General features: G+C 38.6%; 2 protein-coding genes across 4 annotated transcripts; both read left to right on the forward strand.

The window, feature by feature from the left end:
• The first annotated feature begins 1,502 nt into the window (after nucleotides 1-1,502).
• Nucleotides 1,503-10,117, forward strand: LOC116694801 (calcium release activated channel regulator 2B). Its single transcript, XM_032524692.1, has 15 exons — nucleotides 1,503-1,521; nucleotides 2,756-2,902; nucleotides 3,026-3,116; nucleotides 3,210-3,305; nucleotides 3,407-3,594; nucleotides 4,141-4,212; nucleotides 4,316-4,370; nucleotides 5,201-5,280; nucleotides 5,377-5,497; nucleotides 5,704-5,830; nucleotides 8,335-8,416; nucleotides 8,589-8,703; nucleotides 8,881-8,988; nucleotides 9,115-9,191; nucleotides 9,871-10,117. Exons 3-15 carry the CDS (start codon nucleotides 3,072-3,074, stop codon nucleotides 9,947-9,949), a joined length of 1,245 nt encoding a protein of 414 aa, XP_032380583.1. The 5' UTR covers nucleotides 1,503-1,521; nucleotides 2,756-2,902; nucleotides 3,026-3,071; the 3' UTR covers nucleotides 9,950-10,117.
• Nucleotides 10,118-10,245: 128 nt separating this feature from the next.
• On the forward strand, nucleotides 10,246-14,883 carry cd151 (CD151 molecule). 3 transcript variants are annotated; one of them, XM_032524695.1, is made up of 10 exons: nucleotides 10,258-10,428; nucleotides 10,882-10,946; nucleotides 11,315-11,399; nucleotides 12,016-12,207; nucleotides 12,850-12,924; nucleotides 13,324-13,344; nucleotides 13,657-13,761; nucleotides 13,958-14,113; nucleotides 14,196-14,282; nucleotides 14,430-14,883. In XM_032524695.1, the coding sequence occupies exons 3-10, from the start codon at nucleotides 11,316-11,318 to the stop codon at nucleotides 14,487-14,489; spliced, it is 780 nt and encodes a 259-aa protein (XP_032380586.1). In that variant the 5' UTR covers nucleotides 10,258-10,428; nucleotides 10,882-10,946; nucleotide 11,315; the 3' UTR covers nucleotides 14,490-14,883. The 3 variants fall into 3 exon arrangements, with proteins under 3 accessions (XP_032380585.1, XP_032380587.1, XP_032380586.1); XM_032524694.1 differs by lacking the exon at nucleotides 10,882-10,946 and having other exon boundaries at nucleotides 10,246-10,428; XM_032524696.1 differs by lacking the exons at nucleotides 10,882-10,946; nucleotides 13,324-13,344 and having other exon boundaries at nucleotides 10,246-10,428.
• Nucleotides 14,884-14,892: the final 9 nt, after the last annotated feature.

Here is a 14,892-nt window from a genome sequence, read left to right on the forward strand (position 1 = left end):
TTTAACTTTTTTAACACATTTTCTTCATTTCCGGGGGGGGTTTTTTTTTAAATTTTTTTTTTTGTTGCTTATTTTAACATTTTTTTTTTTCCAGTTGTGGCGCTTTTTTTACGGCCCTATTTTCTGATAAACCCGGTTTTTTTTTTTTTTAAATATGGAAAAAATTTAACCCCAGAACAACCCTGAGGGGGAAAAACCAAAATCCCTCCTCTGCCCGGGGGGCAAAGGGGGGTTTTTGGGGGTGGAGGAAATGACTGAGCTGACCAAGACCCAAGCGGGGGGAAATCCCGGGCCTGTGGACAGGTCCCCGGGAACCCCCTGTAAATTGATTTGTAAAATACGATGGACGGGAGGCACAACTCTTCAAAGAGGTTTTAAACCGCATTTATTCCTTGCCATTGAAACCCCAAAAAATCCTTCTAGAAAAACCCTAAATAAATTAAAAACCCCGGAAAAAATTTTTTATACACTTGGCCAAAAGAATGTGTCTAATATGAGGTGTTTTCTTTTTTTTAGCATACCTTTTTTTTTAATATAACTTTTTTCCCCCATAAATAGTTTGGGGTTTTAAAAAAAGTCTTAAGGGGAATAGCCTTTTTATTTCCCTAAAATCAAAGCACCCTTTCCCCTTCCAAAAACAAACCCCTGGACCCCCCAAAATTTGATCAAGTTTGTGCTATAACCTTTACAGAAAGTGGAAAAAAAGGAATAAGGGGCTGTTCAAAATATAGGTATTTGCACTTTTCCCTTTTTTCAAACTGAAACCCTTACTGATTAAAAACCCCCAATTTCAACCCACTGGGCCCAATTTTCTGTATTTTCCATTTTTTGAAACTGCTTTACATCTTTTTGGGTTCATAGATCAACCCAAATTCTGGCACCTGTGAACAGGTATTCCAGCCCAGAACCATTGAACTACATTCCACAATTCCTCTGCATTACTGGGTTTTGCCTCAGAAACAGCATTTATGATGTCACCCCACAAGTGTTCTATGGGACTGAGGTCCAGGGATGGGCTGGCCACTTCACAACATCAATCTTGTTCATCTGGAACCAAGACTTTGCTCGCTTACTGGTGTGTTTTGAGTCATTGTCTTGTTGAAAGACCCATTTCAAAGGTATTTCCTCTTCAGCATAAGGCAACATGACCTCTTCAAGTATTTTGATGTATTGATCCCTGGTATGGGATAAATAGGCCCAACACCACAGTATGAGGAACATCCCCATAACATGATTTTTGCACCACCATCCTTTACTGTCTTCACAGTGTACTGTGGCTTGAATTTCGTGCATGGGGGTTGTCGGACAAACTGTCTGCGGCCCCTAGACCCAAAAAAAACAATTTTGCTCTCATCAGTCAACAGAATGTTGCGCCATTTCTCCTTTGGCCAGTCAGTTTGTCCTTTGGCAATTTTCAACCTATTCAGTACATGTCTTTTTTTCAGCAATGGGACTTTCCGGGGGATCTAGCTGATAGCTTTGCTTCACATAGCCTTCTTCTGATCGTAACAGTACCCACAGGTAACTTTAAGTCTTCTTTGATTTTCCTGGAGCTGATCATTGGTTGAGCCTTTTGTCATTTTGGCTGTTTTTCAAACCATTCAAATGGTAGTTGACCGTTTTTTCCCACATCGTTTAGGCTTTGGATGCCATTTCAAGGCATTATAAATAATTTTAGCTAAGCAATAAGCACATTGGCTAAGCCTAATTTTCTGCATTTCTTTGAATGTTTACCCCTCTCCAATCAACTTTTTAATCAAAGTCCGCTGTTTCTCAGAGCAATGTCTGGAACAACCCATTTTGCTGAGTATTTTAGTGTGAAATGCACTTTAACCAGCATGCACAACATTTGCTTCCTTCCTTCCTTAAATATGGGCCATAATTGACACCTGTTTCTTCACAGAATCAATCACCTCACCAATTGAACACAACACTGCTATTATTTTAAACATGCCCCTTTCAATTGCAGATTCAGTTACACCGAATGAGCAGCATGCATGTCATGACTGTTGGGTCTGTTGGTTTTCTATGACTCTACAACACTTACTAGTAAATTATTTGCCATGTAGAAATATCACTTCTACCAAAAATATGATTTTTGAGGTTAGTAATGTTGGACTGCTATTCTTTTGAACACAGCTGTATGGGATGGACAAAAAAGTAGAAACACCAGTCAGATGAATGCAATACAATTCAAACTGCAGCTTCCAAAGTTACCATAAAGCTGAATGAAAACTTTGTATATACAAAATATTATTGTATTATACACAGTGTGTCTTTGTCTTCTCTCTTAAACAACAAATGTAAAAAATTACTTTCTTGAATAATAATAATAATAATAATAATAAAATATTGTATATACAAAGTTTTCATTCAGCTTTATGGTAACTTTGGAGGCTGCAGTTTGAATTGTATTGCATTCTTCTGACAGGTGTTTCTACTTTTTTGTCCATCCCATACAGCTGTGTTCAAAATAATAGCAGTCCAACATCACTAACCTCATAAATTATATTTTTGGTAGAAGTGATATCTCTACATGGCAAATAATTTACTAGTAAGTGTTGCAAACAATGCAAATCTTTGAGCTGGATAACTTTTGCAGGAATCAAAGGATTGAGATGCTTGATGCACAGATACTGGACATATACAATCACATTCATTAAAACCCAGCATCTTTTGTAATGTAATTGAGTGATGTTGTGTTGTTAAGGTTAGATATCATCAGGTGCTTTAACAGTTGTGTGTTGTGTGTCAGTCAGCAGGAGCTCTCTTCTCTGTGGTGTGAACTCCAGAGAGACAGACCAGAGCTGCTGAGTGTCCTTGAAGGCATCCTGATCCATGCAGTGTCCCATTTACAGGACTCCATCAGAGAAAGAGATAGTCTGGAACAAGCTCTACGCAGGTCCCAGCCTCCTTCCACTGTCCTCTGCACATTAAACAACTCATTGTGCCCTATTTAAGTGTGAGTATTCAGATTGTGTTGAGTTTCCTAAAATCATTCAACTTTAATTTCTTTCTGTTTTAGACGAGAGAGTGAACATGATCAGGTAGTTCGGTCCATATATGAAGAAATGGAGAACCAAATCAGAGAGGAGAGAGAGAAACGCCTGTCTCAGGTACAGACGTGCTGTTTAGTCCAGCCTTTGCGCCATTTAATTAACAAAAGTGATCCTTATAATAGCTTTGAATTAATTTATTGTAAAATCAAGGACAGTATTGAACAGAAGCAGAGAGGGCAACAACTTGAGGAGGAGCTGAAGATGCAGGAGCAAGAGTTGGAGAATACACTGACCCAACAGAAAGAGGTAGGTGTCCAAATAGTGCTAATGTTATTTATTATTTTATTATATTATTTGAAGAGTTTTAGTCTAATGAGTGAATCAACAGGACCTGTCTTTGTCCAAAGCTGGAGATCAGAATCCGGCAGCTGAGCTGTGAACAGGCAAACATTAAGGAGCAGAACCAGCAGCTGCGGAGCCTCAACGCCCAATTACAGGAGCAGGTGGAGAGCAGCAGAGAGCAGCTGCAGGCCGCTCTGGGTCAGCTCAGCCTGCTGCAGCTCAGCACTGCCCAGGAACAAGTGGCCAGACAGAGGTGAGAGGCTAACAGCACAAGAAGACAAGAAAGTGCACGAATGTCCCTCATGCATCTCATCAATACACTGTCTCTCCTTGTGTTATGGCTGAAAATACTTTTGTTACCATAATAATAATAGTTTTGGTCATTTTATTTCAATAGCACTTCACGAAACAGACAATGCTTGACTGCTTTGCTATAAAGAAAAACAAAAACTTAACAAACACACGAGTCATCTGATCTCGTTCCAATGCCAGTCAAACTATCTGCAGGGGCGCCTGGGTAGGTCACCTGGTAGGACGCCATCGGGTCCTTTCCGCCTCTTCTGTCTTCAGCTGTCCTATCTAATTATTTATCATAATGAAGGAACATGTTGCCCAGAGCAACAGTGAGACTCATTGATTTTTTTTTTGTTGTCACAAATTAATAATTTAAATCAGGCTTTGGCTAAATATGCGGTATTTAAAAGGATCAATTAATTGTTGGTTTGGGGCTTCTCTTGGGATTTGTTAACAATACGAAGAATATAGAACATTCTTTGCCAATGTGTTTGCTTCGCTGTAGAAACGTGATGAAGGTGTCAAGGAACATGCAGAAAGAGAAGGACAGTCTCTTGAGACAGCTGGAGCTATTGAGGTAAGTCCACACAGCTGCTGTCTGCTGTGTCCATCACGTTTCACCACTCTAAACCTCCGCCAGTGTGATGTTGCTTCTAAGTGATTTTCTCTCTTTGTGTCAGGGATATGAACAAAAGGCTGCGAGACGAGAAAGATGCCCAACAGTCTCAGAAGAGGGTTAGTCCCAGACGCTCTGTCCTTCCAACTCTGCCTTTAACTTATTACCTCAGTGAAGACCTTTGTACCCCGTGGACTCAGCAGATTTATCCGACCTAAACTAAGTCTTGAATGGCTTAATGCTTCATTCCATCCTCTGGACGATAATTATTTATATGGGCAGCTGTTATTGTTTGCTTATTGATTAACCGTGTGTTCATTGACCCCATTTGGAATTTTTGCAATGTCAGCCAATATTTCCCCCTCTTGTTGATGTGGTCAGTGAAGTGAAGGATTTTGTTGAAAAGACATTTATTCTACCTGTGCCAATTTAAAGGAAAGAGTGTTTAATATGTTCATTAATAGGGCTGTATAATGCACTCTTTATGAAGATGAACTAGCAGGGGTCCTTTATCCCATCTACATTCTTAAATTTATGACATTTTGCCGAAGCTGTTAACTGTTTTTTTTTTTTAACAACAATCATGATCCAAGTTTCTGAACAAATAATTCACAAAGAATACAACATATTTACAATAACACAATGAACAAGAATGACATTGCTTGTACTTTTGTATTGCCATATACTTAATAATCAAGTGTATTTACTGATATATCATGATGTTAAACTTGTTTGCAGCAGAATAAATGTCACCATTGAGCTGAATACTTGCTTTTAAACATATTTAATCTGCCGGTGTGTGAAGCAGAATTATTATTCCTACAGAGAACTCATTGTTACTAAATGTTCCTTGGAAGCCTACAATAGCATGTCTATTTATACTTTAAAAAACATAAAAATCTTAATAATATTCATTTCTTCTGCCTCACTTTCCACAAAAACCTTTTAGAATCCAAATGTCACAAAGCCTTTGCAGAAGAAAGGGTCAATCATAGGTAACTACTTACTGCAGGACAAGCCATTGAAAAGGTTTGTATGACTAACATCACATTTATCCTATGTGCAGTAATGCGAGGCAGATTGCCCGGGGCAGCAACTAATTGTGTGTATTCATTGATTCTGAAGACAGCTGAGCTCATCCGATGAGTTGGAGCAGGATAAAGACACAGAGGTGACAAATTCCTCCAAGAGACACCCACTGTCATGTAAAGTCAGGTGTGAAAACGTTGAGCAAGTGCAAACGCAGGTAGGGAACATATTAAACCTACAAATACATTAATTATATAACAGTTATATAACAACTGGAGACCTTTTAATGAGATGATACGCTGAGGTTTTTGTACTCTGCACAGAAATGATGAAGCACAGATTAAATGTGCATCCTCTTAAAAGCAAAGAAGAAATGACATTGATGTGACAATGTTAAGTGTGGTCCCTTTACTTAAATTTTAGAGTACAATTGTCAGTCCTCAGCGAGTGTTCAAGGTGGTATTCCTGGGTAACACAGGGGTGGGTAAGAGCTCCTTCATCCAGCACTACTGCACAGGACATTTCTACAGTAAAATGAGCGCAACAGTGGGTAAGCTTTTCTTTAATTATCACTCTTTTACAAGGATGCTTGAAATGCTTAAATGAATAAAAGTGTATATATACAGTGGTTTGAATAAGTTTACACACTTGTGCTAAAGTTGATTGAAAAGAGGAATAAAAAAACATCTTTTGGAAATTGATCTTAATGCCTTAATTAAAAAAAAATAGGAAAATCTAACCTTTTAAGGACACCAATTTTCTTTGTGAATGAATAATGTATTGTAAATTAATAAATGTTTTTCCTTAAAATACAGGGGACATATGTACAGTGGTGTGAAAAAGTGTTTGCCCCCTTCCTCATTTCCTGTTCCTTTGCATGTTTGTCACACTTACGTGTTTCGGAACATCAAACCAATTTAAACAATAGTCAAGGACAACACAAGTAAACACAAAATGCAATTTGTAAATGAAGGTGTTTATTATTAAAGGTGAAAAAAAATCCAAACCATCATGGCCCTGTGTGAAAAAGTGATTGCCCCCCTTGTTAAAACATACTATAACTGTGGTTGTCCACACCTGAGTTCAATTTCTCTAGCCACACCCAGGCCTGATTATTGCCACACCTGTTCACAATCAAGGCATCACTTAAATAGGAGCTGCTTGACACAGTAAGGTCCACCAGAAGATCCTTAAAAGCTACACATCATGCCGAGACCCAAAGAAATTCAGGAACAATTGAGAAAGAAAGTAATTGAGATCTATCAGTCTGGAAAGGGTTATAAAGCCATTTCCAAAGCTTTGGGAATCCAGCGAACCACAGTGAGAGCCATTATCCACAAATGGCGAAGACATGGAACAGTGGTGAACCTTCCCAGGAGTGGCCGGCCGCCCAAAATTACCCCAAGAGCGCAGCGACGACTCATCCAAGAGGTCACAAAAGACCCCACAACAACGTCCAAAGAACTGCAGGCCTCACTTGCCTCAGTTAAGGTCAGCGTTCATGCCTCCACCATCCGGAAAAGACTGGGCAAAAATGGCCTGCATGGCAGAGTTCCAAGAAGAAAACCACTGCTGAGCAAAAAGAACATCAAAGCTCGTCTCAATTTCTCCACAACACATCTTGATGATCCCCAAGACTTTTGGGACAACATTCTGTGGACCGATGAGACAAAAGTGGAACTCTTTGGAAGGTGTGTGTCCAAGTATATCTGGCGTAGAAGGAACACTGCATTTCATAAAAAGAACATTATACCAACAGTAAAATATGGTGGTGGTAGTGTGATGGTCTGGGGCTGTTTTGCTGCTTCAGGACCTGGAAGACTTGCCGTGATAAAAGGAACTATGAATTCTGCTGTCTACCAAGAGATCCTGAAGGAGAATGTCCGACCATCTGTTCGTGTACTCAAGCTGGAACGAACTTGGGTTCTGCAGCAGGACAATGATCCTAAACACACCAGCAAGTCCACCACCGAATGGCTGAAGAAAAACAAAATGAAGACTTTGGAGTGGCCTAGCCAAAGTCCTGACCTGAATCCTATTGAGATGTTGTGGTATGACCTTAAAAAGGTCGTTCATGCTCGAAAACCCTCTAATGTAACTGAATTAGGACAATTCTGCAAAGATGAGTGGGCCAAAATTCCTCCAGGATGCTGTAAAAGCCTCATTGCACGTTATCGCAAACGCTTGGTTGCAGTTGCTGCTGCTAAGGGTGGCCCAACCAGTTATTAGGTTTAGGGGGCAATCACTTTTTCACACAGGGCCATGATGGTTTGGATTTTTTTTCACCTTTTTAATAATAAACACCTTCATTTACAAATTGGATTTTGTGTTTACTTGTGTTGTCCTTGATTATTGTTTAAATTGGTTTGATGTTCCGAAACAATTAAGTGTGACAAACATGCAAAGGAACAGGAAATGAGGAAGGGGGCAAACACTTTTTCACACCACTGTACACACACCCCTATGTTAAATTCCCATAGAGTCAGGCCCATTTTTATTTTTAAAAGCCAGTTATTTCATAGATCCAGGATACTATGCATCCTGATAAAGTTTCCTTGGCCTTTGTAATTAAAATAGCCCCACATCATCACATACCCTTCACCACACATACAGATAGGCATGGGGAACTTTCCATAAGATCATCTCTCAATGCAAGTCAAACCTGCTATCAAGCTAACTGAAATAAAACCATGTCAATCTCTAGGTATGGTGAAGGTTATGTGATGATATGGGGTTATTTTAATTACAAAGGCCAATAGAAATAACTAGCTTTTAAAAATTAAAATGTGCTTGCCTCTATGGGAATTTGACATAGGTGTGTATACTTATGTCGCCTGTATTTTAAGAAAGAACATTTGTTTATTTACAATACATTATTCATTCACAAAGAAAATTGGAGTCCTTAATTATGTTTAATTATGTAAAAATGTTTTGAATTAAGGCATTAAGATCAATTTTTTTATTCTTCTTTTTAATCAACTATAGTATGGGTATGTAACCTTATTCTTGCCACTGTAAGTAAAGTATGACACCCTGGGTCTCTGTTGCTAATAGGTATAGATTTCCAGATGAAGACTTTAACTCTGGGCTCCACCACCATCACCCTGCAGCTTTGGGACACTGCAGGACAGGAGAGGTCAGATGTAAAACACGTTTACCAGCCATGAGCTTTTTCTGCAACCTTAGATATTTGACATTATACAATTTGAGCTATAGGATCTTTTTTTTTCTTGCCACCTAATAATAACTCAGTTTAGCGTTTTGTGGGTGTCATTGTTTTTTGTTTTTTTCTTCCTTTCATTGTTTAGGTTTCGCAGCATCACTGAGCAGTACTATCGAAAAGCCGACGGTATCCTTGCCATGTATGACATAACTCAATCCTCCTCTTTTGCCGCTGTGAGAGGGTGGATTGACTCTGTGAAGGTGAGCAGGTGGAGATGTCATGGATTGAAAAACATGCAAAACAGCTTGCCCCAATTTGAATACACATGCATTTTCTTTGATGTCTGTGTGGATAATGTAGTAGCTTACCTTACCATTGATGTGTTTTTTGATTTAGTTGTCAACACTAATAACAGTGTCTTTTATTGTTTGCACCAGGAGAAGATGTGTGAAGGTGCGGTACTGATGCTGCTGGCAAACAAGCTGGACTTGGCAGACAGTCACAGCAGAGACGTGACAACCAACGAGGGGCAGAGACTAGCAGAGGTCAGGCACACTCAAATACTCAAACTGCTTTCCGCAGTGATTTACTCACACTGCTAAGGACGGATCAGTGTCTCTGAAATAAATGTATTAAAATGTTGTTGTTTTTTTACTCTCTGGTTTATATAGCAGCACCAAGCTTTGTTTTATGAGTGCAGTGCCAAAACTGGATGGAACATGGACGAGCTGATGACTTCTTTGGCTGGGTATGGCATCTTATTTCTATGTTTGTATCTGCTTTGTTTGTACACTTAATTGTCACTATACCAAAATACATTGTAATATACAGTATATTGTCAAAATACACTTAGTTACCAGTGTATTAGGTATGCAGTCTAATACAGCAGCCATGCAAAAGGATCCTACCTTCATATTGGAGAGGTGTTGATTCCACTTTTTAGTCAATTTTGGGGCTGTCGTTTGTGGTGCACTTGAATTGTATTGCGTTATACCAAGATGTGTGTCTAATAAGGGCTGCAACTTATTGAATAATCTACCATTTTTGTATTAATCAATTTATTGTTTAGTTATAAAATTGTTATAACTGTTAGTTGTAATTGTTGGCATAAAAACAAAATAAAACAGAAAAGTAGCAAATCATTATAATTGAGAAGCTGGAATTTGAAATATTTATTGGTGTTTAATTCATGTCAGTTATCAATTAATCAACTAATTGTTTCATCACTATTTAGTGTTCTGTCATGGATGTAAAAGGGATGCGCCTCATAAACTGGCATCTGAGTGTAGTTCATCTCATATAATTTTTGTCATAAACCTGAGATGAAGCCAGGCAGCAGGATCAGCGGTGTAAACTACAAACTCCGTTTTAATTTCAAATGTTGTGGTTTCTGCTGCACAATGATTCAATAATTTCCTTCATTTTAGGATGTTAGTCTCCAAGCATGATCGACAATGTGAAGATGCACTTTTACTGACTGAGGTAAAAAGAGGTTGCTGTACGTAAACAGTGGATGAAAGGCTTTTTACTAAACTCCCAGGCCCAATTCCTGAGGTCACCTAAATCATTTCAAGACACAGACAGCGACATTTTTCTGCAAAACAAGTTTACTGGTGAACAGTATCTGTAATGTTGGTTTATAATCCATCTAATAAAATATAGTTTTGATGACTCCTTTGTCTTTTTGAAATCCTTTGAATAACATCTTACAGGCTGCACAATTGTTTTGGAGCTCATATGTGTGAGAAACCAGCTGGGGGCAGCCATGTACTCTATATAGCTTATGAAGGGTTGAGCTGCCTGTTGTGCCAAAAGAGGACAGAACCTTGAGTAGGAGGCTCCGGTCTGAGTGTCAACTGAGTGAGAACTAACGCGGTTGCAGTTAACCTTCAAAGACAGCAGCTCATTGACACTGGGGTTGGTGGGATCTGGGAAGACGTTACCCCAATAATCTACATCCTTAAGGGCCCAACATCTAAAATCAGGTAGGAGTATTTTAGCCTCAGCTGAAAGGGAGAGCGGTTTTTCCATGACACAATGAGTTAAAAATAACTCAATAGGAGATGTTGTTTTGCTGCTGGACAATTACATTTACTCATTGAGGTTTTTTCTAAAGGTTGGAAAACAGTATTCAATGTTTACTGTTTTAAATATTTTAATGTTTCATAGTTATTGTCCCTTTACTCTTTCATGATTTTTTTTATATAGAGCGAGAGAGTCCTCACTTATCCCTCATGATGCTCAGAGTCACAACCTTTTTAAAATAGAAGCAGAGGAAAGTTCAGTTGAGGTTAAGATAAAAACAGACTGATTCATAAAGAGTTAAAAGTCAACAGTATATTACTGTATCAAGTTCAGTTACAGGGATAGGGGACATGTATATCTGGCTGCTGCATGGTATGTGACACAAGTTCACAAATGTGTTTTCCCCACAACAGATTTGATTTCATCTTTTGAGCTCTTTCCATTGCTCTGTAATACCAACTTTTCACAAGTTTGAAAGGCGCCACATCTAAGTTTTGGTCTAGTGTTTTATGTCACTCAAAGCTAACTAAATTACAGTAAATCAGCTTTTCACACCAAACTTGGAACCAAAGCAGACTGAAAGAGAAAAATTCTTGCATGATTACCATAACTGACAAGTCTCAATCGGATATAGCACTAAAAGGATTCAGCTCGCCACCATCAGAGTATAAAGATAATGCATTGGATATGATAATGATCAGTGTTGAAGGGTATGGCCTGTTCTCAGAGCATCTTATATTCAGGTTTCAGCTGCTACATAATCTCTAGAAAGTGTTTCATTTGGCAATGGTTTACCTTTGTGTAGATCAACCTGCAGTGTACTGACATGTACAATTTTCATTTCAGAATGGAAGTTCAAGGTGAAAAATCACTCAGCTGTGGGACAATTTGTCTGAAATATCTACTTTTTCTCTTTAACATTCTTTTTTGGGTAAGCTAACAAGGAAGTGTTAAGATTGCATCTGCTCTATCAAGGGCTACTATAATAATCATTACTACTAATAGTAGTAATAATTAACTTTCACTTACAGCATAAACATGCTTTGCTTCAGATGCTACAGATATTAATTCAGATTTTACTTTTACGACACTGAATCATTTTTAGTGTTCCTGACGTATATCCTGTACAAAATGTGTAAAATTCTAAATGCACTATTTACCATTAGTTTTTATGTACTGCATTTACCCAATGATTTTGTGTCTGTAGTGCACTAAAAGCTAAAATACTTGCGATATATGTATATATGATCATGTTTAATTTCAGTTTTTACTTTCTTAACTTTCATGTTGCTAACTTTAGGTTTTAAGAGTAGATTGAATCAGTTCTTGTAAAACTAAACATGCACTCAGATGTGAAACCCTGGTTTTATGTGCATCAGATAATAAAAACAAATTTAGCTGACAGTCTTGAGGCTGAAAGAGAAAGAATGAGGCGTTATCTTGTTTGCATCCTTGTCACATTTTTGGAGCCTTCAAAAAAAACAATGCGATGCATTCTTGATATGCACATCTGGTTTGAGTTGGGCTGACAACGGTATTTCTTCCAGCTGGCAGGAGGGGCTGTGATGGCAGTGGGAGTGTGGACTCTGATGGAAAAGAGCGACTACGTCAGCTTACTGAACTCCAGTTTCTACTCAGCCTCAGCTTATATTCTGATAGCTGCGGGGCTCATTGTGATAGTGACCGGGATCATCGGATGCTGTGCTACTCTGAAGGAGATGAAGAGTATTTTGATTGTGGTAAGATGGATCAGACACACAAAACACTGCCCTCTGACAGAGAAATGTTTATTTCACTCCACCAAAGCTAAAAAAAAACCCATTTAATTATGTGAAATCCGAAACAAGAAAAGACACTTTCAAGTTCCTGTTTATACACACAACCTGGTCTGAGTCTACATGTATTGAAAGTTAATCCTTGGTGACCTTCTGTCTTGTCTGCCTGCATTCAGTGCAGCTCATTAGGTCAAGCATGCATGGGTGTCAGATATAACAGACAAAGTCACGCAGAGTGTGTCTTTAAGAGTTTAGATTTAGAGTGCAGCTCATGCCAGAGGAATGAAGGGCATCACAGACGCAGGAGTGTGTGAGACGGACAGACAGACAGACACAAGTGAGAGGATATAATACAGAAGCAAAACTGCACAAGCTCTGTGACGTTATGTCTTTTTCTAAATTTACCACTGCCTTTGTAATGAGTAACTTCCTTCACCACAGTTTGATGTCTGGAGTAAAACCTGTATTACTTTTACTCATACTTTAACTGTTTACGTCACATCTAAAAACACACTTTGTCATTTTTTAGCACAGAAATGTACTGAATGCCGGAATTGATCATTTTCATCCTCGGTGTATTCACATTCACATGTCCCTTCTCAACAGTATTTGGTCCTGTTGCTCTGTATTTTCCTGCTGGAAATCATTGCTGGTGTGCTGGCTTACATTACCTACCAAGAGGTGAAGTGCTTTACCTTCTGTTTGTATGTGTTTGTTTATATTTGACAAAATGATAGTGACAGATATTAGTCCAATATAATATCTTTATGTACATTCCTTTGTTCGTTCTTGTACTTTACCATTAATTTTAAATCTCACTGCACCAATTAGAAATCTGACATTTCCTTTTCTTTCTGTATGTATTTAATATGTATATTTCTCATTCCACAATCCCTCAATGTGATTGCAAACACCATTCTCCATCAGATCTATTTAAATCTTTTCTACCACCCAAGATGTGCCTCAGTTGCTGCACTCTCTGTTGTGAAATCTCTGCATGCCTCTCTGTGCATGTTCTTCATTTGTCCTATTTTTCTATCCTTCTTACACCTCTCTTTCTTCCCCCTTTTCTTGCTCCAGTGTTTCCCTTTCTGCTACCAGGTAATCTGCTGCCACCTGTTTCCATTTAATATCCACCTGTTTTTCCCAACAGCAGGATATAAAATGGTTTATTTGCACTTTGTCAGTCAAGCAACAAAACTATCTTTATTTACAAATATATTTGAAGAATGTTCATGTAGAGCAGGGAGTGGGGTCAGAGTAGCTCATATATTTGGGGTTATGTAAGGGCATTGCACAGGTACAGAGGAATGTTACAGGGGAGGAAAGAAACTTGACCAGCAGCTATTTTTATTGATGGGAGATTAGATAATTTTCTCCTGAGTATTGTCTTGATTTGCTGTTTTCTCACAGCTAGATGAGGAGCTCAGACAAAACCTGAAGGTGACCATGCAGCAAAAATATCAGCAGCCGGGGGAGGAGAGCATCACACAGGCTGTGGACAAACTTCAGCAGGAGGTGTGGAAGTGATACTTTGTTTCAATCACAGCTGAGTTAACTGTCAGACTGACAAAATGTGTCAGTTTGATCAGATAATGTTACATTTGAAATAACAGTTTAGCCTGCATGTGAATACAATCCAATGTTAGTCACTATTATATTGTTTTTTATATTTTCATTTTATTTCTTCCTCTCTGCACCGGCTCCCTCTCAGTTTAAGTGCTGTGGCAGTCACAACTCCTCAGACTGGAGAGCCTCTGTGTGGATCCAGGCAGCAGAGAACGAGCGGCTTGTTCCTGATAGCTGCTGTAAAAGTCCCAGCGACCTCTGCGGCCGCAGGGACCATCCCTCCAACATCTACAAGGTAGAGGTAGGTAGAGCTGTCTGTTTGGCTGTGGATACATGTTAAATTCTAACACCATCTTAATGTATTTCCTCTCTTGTGCTCCTAGGGAGGCTGCATTATGAAGCTGGAGGAGTTCATCCTGGGGCAGTTGTATATTCTTGGTGCAGTGGGCATTGGGATTGCATTTCTACAGGTAAAGCACTCCCACTTAGCAAACTACAAGTTAATATGTACATCTCTTTTAACGTTGTGCAAAATGCCAGCAGATTAACTGTGAACAATGGTTGTTTCAACGTGCAGTGTGAAAATAACATGTTCCTTTTGTCTTTTTTCCTTTCAGCTTGTGGGGATGATGTTTACATGCTGCCTTTATCAAAATTTGAATGACGATCCGTACTGATTTTTTGATTTTTTTGTGTGATATTGGAAAATGTGTCACATCATGAGTTTCAGAAAGTTTGGATAGGTTTTTTTTAAAGCCCCAATCATTCACACTGTAAAGTTGCCAACTCAAATTATGACATGATGATTATCAAAATACACAGGAGGCACACTAGAGCTGCTATGATGCTGCTGGGCAGCAATGTGCTTTTTATACAAAATACCATAGCATGCTTTAAATAACTTCCCTTTTATGTTAAGATTATGATTTGTGGATGAACTTACCATAAAACACATTTTAAAGAGCAGGGAAATATGAGCATGAAGTTGTTACATTTTCAATCAGTGTTGGTCTTATTGTTTATCTAGTTTTTAATGTACAATACAAAATTATAATTAAATAATGACTATATAAACTTTCT

This window comes from Etheostoma spectabile, chromosome 8, assembly GCF_008692095.1.
Source record: "Etheostoma spectabile isolate EspeVRDwgs_2016 chromosome 8, UIUC_Espe_1.0, whole genome shotgun sequence".
NCBI classification, from domain to species: Eukaryota; Metazoa; Chordata; class Actinopteri; order Perciformes; family Percidae; genus Etheostoma; species Etheostoma spectabile.

Bases quoted from the DNA above. Each gene is read 5' to 3' on its own strand.
- LOC116694801 (XM_032524692.1), top strand. From the start codon at position 3,072: ATGGAGAACCAAATCAGAGAGGAGAGAGAGAAACGCCTGTCTCAG. The intron at 3,117-3,209 runs GTACAGACGTGC...TGTAAAATCAAG, and splicing joins GAGAGAAACGCCTGTCTCAG to GACAGTATTGAACAGAAGCA. The intron at 4,371-5,200 runs GTTAGTCCCAGA...AAAACCTTTTAG, and splicing joins CCCAACAGTCTCAGAAGAGG to AATCCAAATGTCACAAAGCC.
- cd151 (XM_032524694.1), top strand. From the start codon at position 11,316: ATGGAAGTTCAAGGTGAAAAATCACTCAGCTGTGGGACAATTTGTCTG. The intron at 12,208-12,849 runs GTAAGATGGATC...CCTTCTCAACAG, and splicing joins TGAAGAGTATTTTGATTGTG to TATTTGGTCCTGTTGCTCTG. The intron at 13,762-13,957 runs GTGTGGAAGTGA...GCTCCCTCTCAG, and splicing joins TGGACAAACTTCAGCAGGAG to TTTAAGTGCTGTGGCAGTCA.